This window comes from Anser cygnoides, chromosome 1, assembly GCF_040182565.1.
Source record: "Anser cygnoides isolate HZ-2024a breed goose chromosome 1, Taihu_goose_T2T_genome, whole genome shotgun sequence".
NCBI classification, from domain to species: domain Eukaryota; kingdom Metazoa; phylum Chordata; class Aves; order Anseriformes; family Anatidae; genus Anser; species Anser cygnoides.
The window spans coordinates 182,192,151-182,211,176 of record NC_089873.1 but is presented as its reverse complement, the minus strand read 5'-3'; the positions used below and the strand labels follow the sequence as shown (position 1 = coordinate 182,211,176).

Sequence of the window (19,026 nt, the reverse complement as noted above, 5' to 3'; positions counted from 1 at the left end):
GGTACTGCAAGTGGTACTGAGTTAATGTATGGTTTGGTTAACCAGAATTTCAATTTTAGATGTCCCAAAACATATACTAGTAGATGACTAAATATAAACCAAAGAACGCAAGAGTCTGCGATCTGCAGAAGAAGGAAAAGACACCCAGTTCAAAATCCTAAGCATGGAATGGATGAACCACCTATTCAAGTCACCAACTACTGATCTCAACTGCCATAACGTTAAGAAGATATCAAAACACAAGTAAGTTTAAGTGCTTAAGCTGGCAATACTGTCATACCGCCTTTCAATATTGTAACGTCTTTTTTACTGAACCACTGTTTTCTTAAAGCCTTAGCCACAAGGTAAAGGACAACTCGCAAACTAGAAAAGAGAGTTATGGGTATAATAATTTACTAGATTAATTATCATCATTTTAAATTTATCTACTTACTTTTGCATTCTGCATCTTTTATGACAATGAATATCGTGGTATATTATTCATTAAAGTGTCTACAGTTTGTTATTCCTGCTTGTTCTATACTTATGAAAGCCATGAAGATATTTCCCCCATTTAAAATTGATCACAAACTTGCCTTAATGTAACTCATAAATTCAGTAGTAAGAGCATCCGATTCATCAAACTGGTTTCCTGTTTCTCTTGACTTATCGTTGACAATCAAGTGAGATCCCTGATGGAATTCCACTAATAACAATAAAAGAAAGATGGAATGATTTCTGGTTCAGCTGAAATTTCTTACTCAGAAGAACACAGATTACAGAGTTTAAAAACAATTAAAGTTTAAATTCAAACCATATTAAAAACCTCAAACTAGTTATGACTTCTGCATTCTAGGGATCGATGCCAATTCATTCCAAAGCTGTAATAAATCAATATCCTTGGCTCATACGGTCATAGATCAGATCACAACAGGCACTGATGGTGTCAGTTTTGAGCTACACAAAATTTCTTGCCAGTACCAGTACAAGAACAAAGTGGGAAAGCTACAGAATTATTTTAGAATAGTCACACGTCTCAACCAGTGACTAGTACTTTTTTTATACAACTTTAAAGTTACGATGCTGTAACTAACACTCAAACTCTCAGCAGAACTCAAAGTGATTCAGAGCCTTCCAAACAATGAGAACCTCTTGCTTACATATACTGTTTCCTGAAGTACATGGCAGTAATAATTTTCTCCTATCTGAAGCCGTCTTATCCCACAATTTACCCTCTGATGCATCGATAAACACTGTAGGGTATGATACCGTTACTATCTCACTTAGTGTACTATTACATTCTGATGAGAATCTGAAGTTCATTTAATCAAGTACTTAACACTGGTGTGAAAGACTCATCTCCTACTTACATGGTTTCCACATACAACTCAATGACATTATCTTGCAACTTATTATTGGTATGTGTGGACCTTAAAGAAACACTGTTTATTAATATCTGTATGCTGATAACGGTGTAACTAACAATACTTAGATAAAATTACACTGTCAGCACCTGAAGAGATGCTTATTTCTTTCCAGATGTAATGCTGACTGATGAATTAAGCTTTATATATATGCATTAAGTACAGCCATCTAAAATGGACTCTACTTTTACATACAGCTAATTCAGAATCTGAACTAGCATTTGACAAAAGCTATTAGTTGTTGGTATTACTGATTGAGAAGCATGGTTTAAACTGCCTCTCATCCTTCTTCCCCCAGTCAGAACTACAACTTAACTCTTGAGAAAGGTGAAACAAGCTCATTGAAACTGCTACAAAAAATGACTGTAAGGACCTTGATTCTATTCTAAGTAGCACATTCTTCTGTTTTAAATGACTGCATAGGTATGCTTGAAGCCTTCTGGATAGGTAGGCATTTATTCCAAAAAACTAATAATGAAAATACTTGCTGTTTGATTGGAATATCAGCAAGAAAAAACAATTTAAGGCATTTATCCAGTGCAAAATAAAACACTGAACATTCCAAGGAAAAAGAAATAAAGACAATGTATCTAATTTAAAGGTGATGTTTGTAGTCTTATGGAAGACTGACTGATACTTGTTGGGCATGATTTTTTGCCAACTTGATTTACAGTGTTATAGACAGAATTATGAACAGAATTTCCATTTTTAACTTCCACTTTTTTCACATTCCAACCTTTTCTTGAGTTAGCGTGGTGACCCAAATCTTCCTTTACAACCTGTTCTTCTTCTACAATGTCGGACATTGGAACATTAAAGCTGATAGTATCTTCATCAGAGGGCTAAGAAGAAGTAAGAGAAACACTGGTTTCAGTTCAAATCAAAGACTGAAAAAAATGGATACAGCATATCTTAGTGAACACTCTGGAGAGTAAAAAGGCTAGTATTGACGAGGATACCAGTGCATCTAACATGACAAAATCCTGCTGGAAGAAGATACAGTCATGCTGAATACACCCTCACAGTATGCTTGCCAAGCAGCACAATTCTTCTGTCTCTTTTCCTACATTCCTCACTGCACCAGTTCTCTCTTAGCAGCAACCCTGTTGCAGTTGGCTGCCTTTCTGCATTTCTCTCCTGGACAGCTGAAAAAGGGGCTCTATAGAGCCACCAAAAAGAAGCTAAGCTTCATATCACAGTTCTTCTGTCTTTCCCTCCAGGCCTCCTTTATCTTTATCTTATGTGAATTTAAGTAGTAAATTCAGTTATTCTAGATCAAAGTTTTATGTTTTGTTAATTTCACAACTATCATTTGAAAAATATTACAGTAAAATATTATTATACATGTATTATTAAAAGTTTTGAATACTAAATACAGGCAAGTTTTTTTTTTTTTTCCGGCTAGGCAGAGTAAACAGCCACAACTTTTAGAAAAGATTTTGAAATGTTGGTGTAAAAATAAATAAAAAGCAGTAAGCCATAGGACATTCAGTTTAAAAATAAAAAAAATTATCAATCCATTAACATAATCCCTCAACCTAAATAGGACTTCCAGGGTCCATAGCCTACAGCACTCTGCAATTCATTTTCCAGGTGTTTCCTGTCAGTAAACTATCAAACTACCCAAAGCAACATACAAAAGTCCTCATTGCTCCTTCATAGGTGAAAAACTGTATCTCACTTCCTACATCCACAGTTTTACCTTTATTCAGCTAGCAAGAGAATGAGACAAAGGATATATGAATCAAAAGCATAGGCTGAAGAGTCCAACTTCCATTTCTAAAACCTAACATTTTTCCAACACAATCTGGATGATGCATTTTGAAAGAATCTTCACAGAGAGTCTTGCTGGTTTGACAGCATCGCTCTTATGGATAATGAAGCGGGGACACCATCTGGATCTTGACCAAGTTCCTGTTCTAATGAATTTTAACTGAGGAAAAAATAAAATCAAAGGGAGGTAGAAAGTGAATCTGCTACTCTCTGTTCCTAAAAGATGAAATATGTGGGAGTGCGCTATCTTCAAGCAGAATTTGTCTTCAAGCTGATGCGATCAATTTTACAGCAACAATACGTCTTTCACTCTAACTACCCAAGACTACAGCTCTGAAGAATTGACCCTATCAACAAACCAGACTAATCGACTTAATTTCATCAAGTATTCCCTCCCACATGTATGTATCCAAACCTAATTAGCAAGTTCCTGAAAATAACCAACACACTGGTATTCAGTCAAACAAGCACTTCATTTAAGTTTCCCTTTTCACATTGCACAAATGCAACATGACCTCCCGGCAGTATTCTGTAAAAGAGCTGAAATTCAACAGCAATTAGCTTTCAGACTAAAGTCGAGTTTGCTTTGATATATTTGATGTATTTATAGAAACCCTCTAAAAATGTGTTTAACAACTCATAAAGGAGTGATCATTTAACATTTATCTAATGTTTGGTATGGAGGTTTCTGTCAGTACTGATGTACTTGAATCTGTATTCACAACATGCTAACATTTCTTGCACAATTCTCATATGTAGCACATTTATTAAAGTTTGTCTCAGAAGGAAAAAGTGAGTAGTGAATTTATTACCAAGCATATTTGAGATTACTGATACTAGCATCAATCTTCTCCTTAACAGCAGAGCAGTTGACAGGCAGAGACGGAATGAGTAAACAGCTCCCATATAAAAAGTCTTTGTCCTATAAATATGTACTGGTTTAGTCCAGTTGTCTTTAAAATATTTTTTTCTGCTGCATGCCAATTGCTACATTTTGACTACAAGACAGACAATATTTTGTAAAGGTGTTATTTATAGCTGAAGAGGAAGTTCTGGAACAACAGTTTCATTAACAAGCTAACAACTTCAGGAAGTGTAAGAATGGCAAAACAGTTTGCAGGCTTCATTGAACGGGCTGAACACTTACAATTAAGTAAAAAACCTGCCCAAATGATTGGCAGCCATTGTGTACATAAGTGATTCTGTATTCAAAAGACCAGAGTGTAAGTGAATTCATTTTCAATTTGCTTTTATAGCAACTACAAATTCAGTATCTAAGCTCAATTATTTATACATTAGTTTCAAAACCAACAAACTCTTTTCCTCAAAGGGAGAGAGAAACAAGTGAAGAACCAATGCAAAATTATATTAACCAGGAAGTCCATTCTCTTTCTGTTAATATTTTACCGTGAATATCCGAGTATTTCCCATTAGGTCCTTTCATTTGTACATTTCAGAAATATCATCACTGAAGTATATTAAAGTTATTTACTTATTTATCATTATTTCATAGAATCATTTAAGTTGGAAAAGACCCTTAAGATCATCAAGTTCAACCATCCAGACAACACCACCAAGTCCACTGCTAACTCTATCCCTTAGTGGCATATCCACACATCTCTTACATATGTCCAGGGATGGCAACTCCGCCACTTTCCTGGGAAAAAAATATTATTAATAAAATTCAACTTTAACTGCTCATTTGAGTACCCAAGAAGAGACCTTCCTATGATTAAGTGCCCTGTTTGACTGAGCGTAGCCTCAAAAAAAAAGTCTAGGAAATGCAGATGTAACTGCTTAGTAGAACACTAATCTCAGAAAGCTTTTTCTTTGCCCAGTCATACAACATAGCTCAAGAAAAATCCTGAAGGCATATTTCCAGCACTGCCTGTCTGCCAGAGCGTGGAAACACACTAAGATCTGCAAGTTCCTAAAGTTTCACTCTCCATTGAACTGCAATATCCACGACACCATAGAACGTATTTGGACCAGGCACACTGAACTCCTGTTAATTCCTAACAGAGAAGATTCACAAATCAGAGGAAAAAAACAAGCGAGAAGGAACTAGACGTATAATATAACCTCTTAGGACAATTAGTTTGTTGGAAAAAACAAATGTGCATTCAATTTTGGTCCTTGTTCTTTAAGTTATTATCTAAACTGGCTGAAAACTGTACTGAATTTTCACTATTGGTAGGTTGTTGGCCATTTACAATCAAGTATCTTACTACCATCTCCAGAAAGCATAGACTAAACCAGAAAAAAAATCTCAGACTCTTTTGTTTTAGTCGTTTATTAGTGAGAAATTCATGCCAAGGGTGTGGTTACACAGTTTTGATAGCTGAAGTTGCATTCACATGGTTGCCCAACAAAAAAATATGGGGGTGAAGGGAAGGGAGGTAGACAAAATTCAGGCAACTTACCTCTGTTGCTGACAAACGTTTATCACCATTATCACTACCAACACCTGAATCCGAGTCCTTTTTATTTGGGTAGATGTCATCAATGCTAGATGTGAACAAAAAAAAAAATCAATAGAAGACTGTCATAGCATGCACAGTTAGAATTCTGTCCTGGTTTCAATTAATGCAAAATTCCCACCATTATCAATGCCAGTGAATAAATAACTCAGTATGGTTACAAACTACACATCTGCAGTCTGCTCTAAGTAAAGTAGATCAGATAGACTGTTTGGTTAGCTTAAGGATTAGTGAAAACAACAGAAATAACCTGTCCTAAAGGTTGCTTTTGTCACTAGACAAAAATGCACATTTATTAGGTAATTAGCACAGGATTCTAAAGTCATTTAGCCATGTGATTGAAAAACTAAACTAGTTGAACTCAAGCAAGAGTCAACTAATTTAAAGGTAACCACTAATGCATCAAAATGAACTGTTAACTCCCTGGGGCTTGGAGTAATTATTAACACAGAAAACTTCTTTTGAGACTTTAAAATAGATATTGAAATTTAGTATTTGAAGAAAATGACTACAATAATTGCAATTGCTATCTCTTCTGCTATTTTTATTCCCTAATATGACCTCTACCATTTTAAAGTACCCAATTAGATACAATACACTCATCAGCTAACTATTCTTTTTATATATATATATATATATGTATATGCTCTATTTCCCACTGATTTTCAATCCTGAGAACTGTAATCCTGATTTGAGATTAACACAGCAATTTAAAAAAGAACTTTACCAGTATTCACTTGAGTAAGATGAAAAATATTTTTCATTTTGTTCTAAGATCATAAATATTACATGAAAAAAATCAAGCAAGATCTTTATTCATACCTCTCTTCCACAGGTTGTGGCAAATGCGGCTGTTCTATGGCATTAAGATACAGAGAGTCCGCTGTTTTAATCTGGCAGGCCTGTACAGTCAGATATTTGAATATATGCACCTTACCCTTTGTACAAATCTGTTAGACAGGAAAAAAATAGGTTTATAACTAGAATAAAAGAAAAATGTATTTCAAATTTCATGTAGTGAAACTCTCTGAAAACCAAACCTCATAATCATAATAGAAAGGAAAACAGATTATTTATTTATTTTAAGAATTAAGAGCTACTTCAATTAGCCAAATAATGATTTGAGATCACTAGTATAAATACTCTGGGACTAATACACAAAACAACAAAAATGCACTCTACTTTAAAAGATCCAAATTTGCTTTCCACTCAGAAAGGATTATGATTAAGAGAATATATTTCAGCCTATTACTAACTGCAAAGTGAGTAATTATTTTCCAAAATTAGTCAATAGTGACATTTAATTAATAAGCATGTTCTTTACACTTTGTCACATTGCTTTTACTATTGCTCATTAATGTTTATGATGCATTTCACTGGCTTTTACATATTTTTTTTTTTCCTCTATCCGTACTCTTTAACCCACATGCTTGCTGGAATTTGCTTTGTACGTTTTGAGCTTAATAACTGCACTACCATTTGTAGTTAATGAAAAGCACTTCTCCAATGTAGTAAAAACTCTCAAGTATTTCCACAGCTGTTGATCATCTTGTAGTAGATACAGTATGATGAATCTAGGGTTCAGGAAATCAACAACAAAGTTGTCCTGAAGCAGCAAGCAGATGTTTCATTTATTTATTATTTCTCAGCAGGACCTACATTCGGAACAGGAGTCTGATCTCTCCATGCATGACATTCTGTAAATTTATAGTATAAATTATATTTATAGTATGAAGTAAAATAAACTTCATGTGGATTGTATACTAGGCTGCCTGAATATATAATTATTAGTGTGAGTTCATAGTAAATTGCAACAGAACTTTCTAGAACTGGAATCTTATTAACAGAGAGAACCAGAGCCTTTGAGTTGGTAAATGGGTAGTGTAGTAAATGGGGTTACACCAGGCCAGCAGCCAGTCAGTGGTCGGGTTCAACAGAGTTTCATTCTGGGGCCAGTTCTCTTCAATATTTTTATAAACAGTCTGGATGTGGGACTCAAATGGATACTAGGCAAGTTTGCAGATGATACTAAATTAGGAGGAGCTGCTGACTCCCTTGAGGGTAGAGAGGCCTTGCAGAAATATCTTGACAGATCAGAGGACTGGGCAATCACCAGCCACATGAAGTTTAACAAGAGCAAGTGCTGGATTCTGCAGCTGGGATAGGGCAACCCTGGCTATACGTACAGATTGGGGGATGGGAGCCTGGAGAGCAGCCCCACAGAACGGGATCTGGGGGTTGTGGTCACAGCAAGCTGAACACGAGCCAGCAGCGTGCCCTGGCAGCCAGGAGGGCCAACCGTACCCTGGGGTGCATCAGGCCCAGCACTGCCAGCCGGGCGAGGGAAGGGATTGTCCCGCTCTGCTCTGCGCTGTGCGGCCTCGCCTCCAGCACTGTGTGCAGTTCTGGGTGCCACAGTGTAAGGAGGGCATAAAGCTATCAGTGCCCAAAGGAGCAGCTGATGCCCCTTGGTTTGTTCAGCCCAGAGCAGAGCAGGCTGGGGGGAGGCCTCATGGCGGCCTGCAGCTCCCTCACGAGGGGAGCGGAGGGGCAGGCGCTGAGCTCTGCTCTCTGGGGACAGCGACAGGACCCGAGGGAACGGCATGGAGCTGGGACAGGGGAGGGTCAGGCTGGGGGTTAGGGAAAGGTGCTGCACCCAGAGGGTGGTCGGGCACTGGGACAGGCTCCCTAGGGCAGTGGTCATGGCACCAAGCCTGCCAGAGTTCAAGAAGCATTAGGACAATGTTCCCAGATGTCCTTTAATTTTTAGGTGGTCCTTTGTGGAGCCAGGAGTTCGACTGATGATCCTTGTGGATCCTTTCCAACTTGGAACATTCTATTACTCTATGATTTAGCCAGTAAGTTTCCTAACAACTCTCTTTTTCAAAGTTATACACACATTAAGTTTCATATGGAGATAGGAATGACAAAAATAAATATGTAGCTTTATTCATACGTAGAAATGGAAATATTCTAGAGTAACATTGGTTTCAGTGGTGTGCACACTCTCATACTTATGATACTTTGTCTTGTTTATATATCCACAACTAATGTCTGTGCTGACAAGTTCAGATGTCTGCTATTACAGAAAGTTTCATTTTATAGGCTGTAAGTTATCATCCACCCAATATTAAGGCACAATTTAAATGACGTTACTTACTTGTGCTGGTGGAGACTGCAAAGGATTGTTGTCAAGAAGTAATACTTGTAACTGCACCATCTTTCTAAAACAGATGGGAATCACAAGCACTTTATTGCAAGAAAAGTCGAACTTTACCAAGGGAAGCTGCACTAGTTCTAAAAGCAACAAAAAAGACAAAAGGTGTTATATCTGTACTTATTTTTGCCATAAAATAGTAAAATATTTCTGAATAAAGTTTTTTTTTTTTTTCAATCTCAGAAAGAAAGGAATATGCCTCTCATAATAAAAGGCAGTGTATAGCATCCTCTTTTCCCTTTTTTAAAAATACAAACTCAGACAGGAACATGACTAATATTTACTCCATTCCATCCTGGGAATGGAAAAGGGTGTTATTGATATACAGGTGACAATAAATTTTTAAACTTTGATTTTTATTTTTTTTTTAAACTCAGCTGACTGTTACCATACTTCATTCACAGGTAAGAATTTGTGCAAGTTACAGTAACTAAAATTCTAAAGATAATTCATTAAAGAAGTCACACACTAAGTACTACTTAATGCTATAGGCTACAGAGACACAGCAAACTCAAATGGAATAAATTCAAACACAAGGTAAATACTATTTGCTGTTATTACTTACATGATTAAAAAACACTTTCAAAAATACTAATAAAAAGAGCTACTGTAAAGGCATTGGGATTTTATTATTATTACTATTTTTTTTTTTTTTTTTTTACCTGGTGGTAAAACTTCGAGGTAATTTCTTCTGACATTCAGTTCTTTTAAAGATTTCAGCTGGCCTATCTGTTGTGGCAAAGCTGTGATTTCATTACAGCTGACATCCTACAGCAACAGTAACAGAAATAATGAACTTTTGGCCCCAAAGTGTTAAATAATGCTTACAGGAAATTGTAGCTAATGTGTTATTACCATTTTAACATTTTATTAACCTGAAAACACACAACCTTCCATGCTTCTGCCTTTCCAGTGCAAAACTAGATGCATGAGAAAATCTTTACACATCATTCAAAACCCAGAACAAATATCTATTTATAGAAGTTAATTTTGAAAAGGAATTTAACTTCTGCAGAAATGATCAGCTTAAGATGTTCTACCTTTTTGTTTCTAACTTTTGTTCATATGAATAACTTGGTAGCATGATTATATAACCACGTATGTGGATAAATAGTAAAATTGCCACTGTGCGGTTCTGATTTCTTATTTTTTTTTTTTTAAAGGTTCTTGTTCTTCTGGAGAGAGTATTTAAGCAAAATTAAAGAAAAGAGCAATAACCTTCTGTAAAGATGTTCAGGAAAGACATATATTCAATTACCACATCAAATAGGAGGACATAATAAAATAGGACAGGTCTTACTTGGTATTATACAGATATTCAACATTTTCTTGTAAAAGCTACTCCCTTAAGTGCCTAGACAGACTCTAAACAGGTCACAGCTAAATTCAGGGGGTTTAACAATCTGGATGAAATTGCAACCCACTGCTATAAAGCCAAATAACTGCTGTAAAGTTGAGTTGAGCTCAAAGTATTGACTATTGCTAAACAACTGAGCATTATTTCAAGGAAACTGTTTCTATACATTAGCACTACTGTAGTATTATACTTTAAACACTACTGAAAACATGAAACTGCTACAAATGTATACTAAAAAAAACTTCTTGGATTAAGTCAGTCTAAAATAAGGGAGTTTTCACATATTAGCTACCACTTTTACTGCCAAACTGTCTACATTCAATGTGAAATCAAAATGACATTGAAGCCTCTGCTTACGTGCCAGGTAACCTGTAAATGTGAGCCATGTCCCAGTTTTGCCTCCATTTCTGCATTAAAAAGGGAAACAGAGCTTCCTAGGAGGACAGCTAAGTGAGGCAATGCCAAATTTTCCTGAACAGGCTAGAGTCTTTGCTCCTATTCTTGATTATTTCAGATGATGGATTTATACAGTACCTGTGAGCTCTTCGACTAGAGAATCTCTAAGTCAGTCAGACTTTGAGCCACCTCTTTGAAGACACCTGCTTTAATGCTAGTCATAAGCATTACATTAACTCTCTACTGTCAATCCTAAAAACTAGTTAAAAAAACAACAGTAGTAGCAAAATCTGATCTGGCAATGCCGCTCTTTTTATCAGACATGTTTCTTCTCGTAACAGAATCTCAGTGCTGCCAAAACTTCCCTCCCTTGTCAAAACAGAGTCAGGAAATTATTTTAGCTTTCAGACAAGGAATTTAAAAATACCAGTTAATGAGTGCTTCTTTTGCCCAAATTATCACAAAGTACGGCACTGTTAATTGCACTGTTCCCAGATCATTTATTTTTAAAGCATTACTGTCCTGTTTTTAATTTACAAGCTTTAAATGAGTTTATAATTAGATACTTAATTTTGAGAGCAAAGAATTTAAATTTGAAGTCACCTTGTGGCAGAGAAACTCTAGATCAAGTACACTTCTGCACATACATCAGAACAAGTCAGGGAAACAGACAATTTTAAACGAAGTTCAAAAGAAATGTCTGGAAGTGTATAGTCTCAAAACCCAAGTCCACTTACAATGTTTCAAAACATCCACAACGTGACTGATCTCTTACGACAGCATGTCAGTATTCACAAGGGCTCTAGAGACATTTGTAGCCTTTATCCTAATAACACTTCAATCCAACTTTTTTTTGTACTACTTTGAATAGCTGTGGAAAACAAAGACCTATAACATTATTTCCAGTTATGCTTAGTAGACTTTGTGAGTGTGTATGTGACAGTGACAGTGTTTATCTTAAACTTTCCAATTACTTTGGCAATAATGGCAGCCATGCTATCAAAGCCAAATGCCTACGATTTTCAGGCTAATAATCTTTTAGAGAAACATGACATCTAGCAAATTGAAACTTCACTTCATGGACATCTGCAGACAGTTGAAATGAAGTTCAAACACCTACTCAAGTGCTAGGGGCTAGCATTTGCTAAGGCCAGACTTCTTGCATGAATGCTGTTTTGTCCTCATCGGTTATTTCCTGCCGTAACAACACGGACAATTTCTCACAATTAGAAAAGTATAAAGCTTATTGAAATTTAACATTAGTTTCTGTGGCATGCAGCTCAACGCTGTGAAAACAAATCCAAACCTTCATTTCTCCTTTGTTTATAGTAAAGTTTAAACAATCATAAAATTCATAATAATATAAATGGAAAAACACACACAGTAACCTAACTCCACTGTAACACATTATTGACACACGGGAGTTTATCCAAACCTTCTGAATCAAAGTAAACTTTCTCCTTGCACCCATTTTAAAATTCGGGGCTCCTGTTATTTCCAATAAGTATGTGGATTCTGCCAGAGCTTGTGACATACAAAGTCACACTGAATGTTAAAAATAAGTTACGTGGATCCTTTTAGAAAACAGAGGGCAGCAGGTCCCACTTGGTCAGCCTGCTGGCCCAGATTTGATGAACAGGGTAAAGGACCTAAATCCCAGCTGACAGATTTAAAGGCTTCCAACATGAGAAAGGAGCGTTCCAGAGATGGAGGAAGCTGTTCCTCTGAGATGGCAGAAGGGCAATGCTGCCCAACAGGAAGGAGAGCAGAACTTTAATTGCACCCAAAGCTGTAAGGTGTGCAGTTATGAGCCATCTCTATCTAATTACTTTCTTTGATGGAAATTAAGTTTCAGAATATCTTCACACCAATTTTGCAGTCATCCTCCTGACTGACAGTAGAGGTATGATCACGTTATGCAGCTGCAAGTAAAAGTAGGTTTCCCAACCAAACTTTCTAAACACTTTGACTATACCCTGGAGGGGAAATAATTCATATGTTATTTTAATGCTAAGACAACTCTCAGACTACATAGCAGAACCTAACCCTAAAATTTAAAAGAATGCATAAAAATTTACTGCATATAATATGTAAGTAATTCTCTGTTACGATTGTGACATTTACCTAAATATAAACATGTAATAAAAAAAGAAGAGAAGAAAGGAAGCAGAATTAGCTGGAAATATCTCACCTAATCTGCAGCGTGCTACGTTTTTATCGTTCTAGAGTGGCCACAGAGGTAAAATCCGTTTCAAAGAGTTAGATAACAGCAATAAAAACATCCATTTGCTACATACACTCAGACTTTACTGTAAGCAGCCTGTGAAAAGCTGGAAAACACTGAAAATCTGAAAGTGCTTGCCAAAGTCCTAGTAACACAAGAACTGAATGCAACCAGTTGGTGTCTGCCGCTGCTCAGGATCGATCCCTTGGGCCAGGTCAGCACCAGTGTTGTGTACGGACCAAAACAAACAAGACCATGCCCTGCCAAAGGGCTGGCTGGCCGTGTTGTTTGGAGGCCACATGCTATTCAGGCTGGCATTACTCTCAACACAGCTGAATGTTTTGTGCAACAACTGCAGCATGACTTAATCCTTTTTTTTTTCCTTCATCTTTTTCTTTATTAGCTCTTGAACAACGATCACCTTATTTTATAAATTGCATCATCTTACATATGCCAATACAGATACAGGCTCTCAATCCTACCACTATATGCTTCGTGGCAGTTTAGTCATTTCCAGCTAAGTAATGCAACGTATTTCACTAGAAATGCATGAAGTACTCATGGTAGCATCAACCTAAGTAACCAGGTCATCTGAATAGAAGCGTGCCTACTTTAACAAATATTGTTATTCATGTATTTTATTTCTTCTAATCACAAAGAGCTAGATTCAGACTTTCTTCAAGTTCTAACAATTCTATTCAGCCATCACATCCCAAAAATCAGGATGCATGTGTTTAGTACTATTCAGCTTTAATTATATATAAAAGTGAAGCTATAATCTCTTACTGAACCAGTTTTAAGCGCAATGCTACAACCTAACGTGTTTGAAGGTAATTCAATCAAAACCATTTCAGCCATCTAATTAAACCCATAACAAAAAATATTTTAAACTACTTGATAAATTATTAAAAAACCAACACCACCACAAACCTGGCAGTGTTTAGGTCAGGTACAACACAGAAAATGTAATTCCTTTTCTTCCCCAAACCAATTTACTGTAAGATCACTTACAATTAATAGTATAAGCCTGACACCACAAGGCACCGTACAAGACAAATACAAGAAAAAAAAAGCCCTAAAGTTGCCACTTCATATATGGGGAACCAGTAGTGGTACTGGGGTCCAAAGCAAGGCCAGCTCAACTTCTGTAACAGAATTTAGAAATTATTCTTATAAAAATGTCAATATGATATAGAAGCACTCTCAGATACCAAAAAGACGAGCAAAATAAATGCAACCTATGGAGATGATAGCAGTTGGGAAAATGTTCATGTACCACAGTTTTACTCTGCATAAGTTGGCAACATCAAAAAGTAGTTTGCCAATTTGTATCTTAAATGGTCAAGGTGAACAGAAACAACCAGAAGGCATAACACATGCCACAGGGAGTTCAGAGTCTCAGGAAGGCTAACAATATACAAAAGAGGTAGAGAAAGGGAAGCTTTCACAATTTCCACATACAAACTTTTAAAAACCATATGCAGTAGCATAAACTTTAAGTTAAGGTACCAAATAATTTCTGCATTTTCTGATTCTTAGTTATTGGACAATATATTAGAGATTAAATACTGCATTCAGAGACTGTAGTTGTTGGACAGCTTTGAAAAACAAGAGGAATACAATCATTTTGTTTAGACAGATTTTGCAGGAAAACATGGTTGCATGACAAAAATAGTGAAATAAAATGAAAACAGACTGATAAGATCAGTATCATGAGTGGAATGCAACGTGGTAAGCAGATAGCACTACAAGAGAGAAAGGAAGCACGAGAGGGAGCATAAGAGGAGCAGAGAGCTTTGCAGAGTCTGATGCCAAAAAGAGAAATTTGAGACAGCAAAACAAGGAGCCAGTGCATGTGGTGAGTACAACCGGCAAAGAAAAACTTAGAAGCTGAGTTTTAAATGAACAAGGGCAGTGGTGTTGCTCAGAAGGGTCCTGAAGACCATAAAGGAAACTTTTATTGTGTTACTACTCAATAGACTTGAGAAATTCAAAAGTTAATTTTTTAACTGGCATTATAGTATAAGGCATTTGTTCAAATATCTTTCCAAATAGATTTTTACTCTTTCTAGTTAAATACAAATAAAAATCAAAGAATCAGTAACATACCAGTTCCATTAACTGTTTTAGCTGACCTATCTCCTCTGGAAGGGAACCTAGCTTATTGTTACTTGCAATTAAGACTTTTAGAGGAAGACCACACAGGCAAGCTGGCAGAGAAGAAAGCTGATTTCGACTGCAACAAAACAAAGAAAGAAAAACAACCATTAAGAACACCAGTAATATTCTCACTCACATGAAGTCTGAGAGTTGTAAAACCCCTTCATTTTGATGGGACATATTTCATGATAAAATACATATTTTATACGTATTTCAGATAAAACACAAATTTTAGAATTGCAATCATTATGAAAAACACATCAAAAATGTTTGCATTACTGACTAGAACAATATTGTGTAATAGTACCACTCTGGAAAAAACAGAACAGTTTAATAACATTGTAAAATAAAGTCTGATTTTCATCTGCTAGAGCTGTTTTCCATCCTAAGGAATACTGGAAAGTCAATTGAGACAGTATTTTGCAAGTAATTAAACATTCCTATGGTTTTACTATAGTACAGTTTATGACTTCTGGTGCAAATGAAACTGATAAGACACAGATGAACTGATTATTTTCCCAATTCCTTTACAGCACATTTACAGTTGAAGATTACTTGGTACTTGTTGCTACTCCCCCAACCCAGACATCCCAAACTTAGCAATGAAAATTCATCTTACTCAGGAACCAAAACCTGGAGGAAAAAAATGTGCATCCTTTTTGCTCCTGGTCCATTTCCTGTGCATTGGTTAATGAATATAAGCCATAACATTATCCTCATCCCCCTCCTGAGTGACAGAAGGCAGGGAGGCACCAATTCAATTTAATTCTATTTATAAAAATTGCTGTTACATATCACTGTATTCTGACTACTTTACTCATCTTAAACTTTTCAGTATATCAGGGACAAATTTATTTCTAGATTTGCTGGCGTGTAAATCAAAGAACAAGATAAATAAATGTCTTCTATATCTCAGAGAACATCCATTTTAGTGTTAAAAGCATAAGCAAAAAGTCCTTTGACTCAACCTGTAAGTCACATTCTTGAAAAATATTTCCCTTTATCTGAAAAAAAATGAAGGGTAAATTGCATCAATCCTATACTACTAAAAATGGTATCTGCTAACCTCAGAGGTCAATGTTTCAGATGATTATATCCTGAAGACAATTAAGTCACAAGCCAAAATAAGACTTATTAGGTGGTACCCATTATATTTTTCATCAGCATTGCTTTGGAACACACGAGAGAGTTTGAGGCAGGGTGATTCTCCAACAAGGACAACATAGGATCTAATCTCTGTAAGAAGGTATTAGTTACCATGCCATATATTTCTCACCTTACAATAGAGCCAACAAGAGCATCAGCCCCAAATCGTTCAGTCAGAGGCTCTCCTGAACAAATGAGAGCTGTATTCCAGCACATCCAGACAGTCTTTCCCTCCTTTTTCTTAAAGCAATGGCCTATGTATATTATAGTCTGCTGCTATGCTTTTTTTGGACACAAACCAAAATGTATCTCCATTTAAGCTTTTATACCGTTTCTCAACACCACCAGCATAAACATGGAATCAGTCTCAGAAATATTTCAACATTTAGACTATAAGGCAGCAGATCCTTCAAGTGACTAGAGAGAAATGTCAGAGAATTTCTTAGTCTTCTATGTTTTCTGAACACTCAAACCATTAAACTACTCAGTGGGCTAATCCATTCATTCTCATTACAAACAGTTCTACTGTAATATGAGGTTTGAACATATGCTTCAAGACCCTTTGAAGGCTTCCCTTCCTCCAAGGTTTCCAGAGGATTTATTTATTTGTTAAGCAGAGAATAAGATGATCCTTGTTGGAAATACAGCTTAAGTAAGATATATTGTCCCAGGTAAATAAGGTAAACACACCAAAAAAAACCTAGAACCATCAATGGTTGACTTCCTTTCAAGACTCGTATTGAACCATTTTATCTCTGAACCTTACTTTTTTCTAAAATTGATAAAACATTTATAAGTGACTCTCCAACATGAGCCATTTCAGATGATTTCTGAAAAAAATAAATTAGCATTTTCTTGAAGAGGAATCACAAGGGAAAGTAAATTTTGGTAGAAAACTTTCAAGAGATTCAGGCTCTCGTTCTAATAACAATTACTCAAGAAGCTTGAACTTAAAATGACAAATGCTGTATGATTATAAAAATTAACTTGTGATTTGTGAGTCAACTGCCACAAAAAAAATTATTATGCTCAACAGAATAACATATTAACTACCACCTTCCCTAGAAAATTTGACAGTTTTAATAGAATGTAACTTCTTTTTTATGGGTATCAACCCGTTAGAAAATGATGAACAGTAAAGCAGTACCCTGTTCAGAACCATTTTAGTTAGCTTCTGCATGACTGTTAAGACTCCAAAGAACAAATATGCATCACTGATCTGTGAAAACAGATTACAAGTGTTACTGTTGCACAATGTACCATACAAGGTGATGAGACAAGAGACAGTAGAGATTACATCCTCCAGCCTCTCTTAAAGCTATGTTAATATAAAAAGTAAGCCATCATCGTTACTTCATGAATGTGGAACTAAACACGGACTGAAGCCTTGTTTCATCCGTGAAGGCTGTACAAGGAATGGAATTACTTATTTTAATGCACAAGCCTTTCCTCTGTCCAAAATCTTTGAGTTCCCCAGAATCCTCTAAGCAATGATCTGCCAAATGAATTGCAAATTTTTGTTCTGCTGTAGAACGAAATAAAAGCACTGAACTATCAGCTCTGTGAAAACTTTAACTCAAGAAAATAATACATGCATCGCCTTATTCTGTCTTTTCTGCAGAAGTCTGAATGCCTTAGCCAGAAGGTATTGTTTTAACACTTATTTTACTACTCAAATGAGGAAGCCTAAAATCTGAAAAGGTTACACTATGCAGCAGATTTGGCACCACAAGAAAACAACAAAACGAGTAGAAATAGAAATCATTTTTAAGTTCCGCTGAAGTCAAATTGAGGAAGTCCAGAATCTGCAAATGTATCTACCCAGTAGGTAAAACTCACAAAAATAACAAAATTTTTTACTTTTCAACTTTTAAGTTTTACAGAACTCAGAAGCAATCCACTGAGAGATAGGGAAAAGCACATAACCAGGGTATGTGTGTAATAAGTTATCGTATTTGTTTAAAATGAATTTCCTTAAATAAAACATGAACAGTATCCACCAAGGTCCCAAACCTATACACAACTCTTGGCAGCACTTTCTAATTCTATTTAACATATGGATTCTCCTGGTACCACAAAAATATTCATTTTAAATTCATCATGTTCTCTTGCCAAGAAGCAACATGGTTAGAAAGTCAAGGATATTGTTCTTTCTTCTACAGACTGCTTACTGTCAGACTTCCTAATATATGGGAAGGCCGTATCCAAAAGAAAATTATTTAAGGAGATTTTAAGCAGAGAGAAATTACCTAGTAAAACTTGAAAATTTTCCATTTGTTTAGATTGTCTAATTTACTGTGATATGCAATAGCAATTCTAAGTATTCTGGGTTTGTGACACTTCACATAAATTCCATTACTACACTCAGTTAATTCACTCTAATTCCTAAATTTACCAAGATGATTTAAGCAAACTCGATTTCATCCAGTCTTAATTTTTTTATATCTAACTGTAATTCCACTTCAAAATGACATGTCCTATTCTTTAGGTGTGTGCTCAGGACACATTATTTTGTTCCAGTTTCCAAAATCAAAATTAGTGTTCCATGGTAGCCAAAACTGCAGTACAGTAATAATACAGGAGGGCTCGAGAAATACGCTCACTGTTTACAAGACTGAAGACCAAGCCTTCATACCTTGGATTTAAAAGCACAAGAACCACTTTGCCCCCCCGTTCAATCTCATTCTCAAAGACAAAATAATATCTTCACTATTACAGTTTTTACATATCCAACTGCAAGTGAACCTCCACACCTTGTCCCAGCTGAGAAAGTGCTGATATGTCCTGTCTTGAAAGAGAATATGCATTCAACTGCACTTAAAGTAACAGAAATTGTAAATATGGATTAGCATCCACACACAGCTTTCCCA

The 19,026-nt window shown here is 36.0% G+C and overlaps 1 protein-coding gene across 8 annotated transcripts in view; it reads right to left on the bottom strand.

Annotated features, from left to right (window-relative positions):
• The window catches only part of LRCH1 (leucine rich repeats and calponin homology domain containing 1), a 123,200-nt gene that overhangs the window by 43,371 nt on the left and 60,803 nt on the right, over positions 1–19,026 (bottom strand). For all 8 annotated transcript variants that reach the window (XR_010827922.1, XR_007157855.2, XR_010827925.1 and 5 more), the window contains exons 3-9: positions 14,960–15,086; positions 9,536–9,641; positions 8,817–8,953; positions 6,479–6,606; positions 5,600–5,684; positions 2,140–2,245; positions 576–685 (exon numbers count right to left, since the gene is read on the bottom strand). Coding sequence is in view for 3 of the 8 variants with exons in the window: in XM_066988787.1 (XP_066844888.1) it covers positions 576–685; positions 2,140–2,245; positions 5,600–5,684; positions 6,479–6,606; positions 8,817–8,953; positions 9,536–9,641; positions 14,960–15,086 (799 nt within the window). In the remaining 5 variants the exon portion in view is untranslated. The remainder of the gene's footprint in view (positions 1–575; positions 686–2,139; positions 2,246–5,599; positions 5,685–6,478; positions 6,607–8,816; positions 8,954–9,535; positions 9,642–14,959; positions 15,087–19,026) is intronic.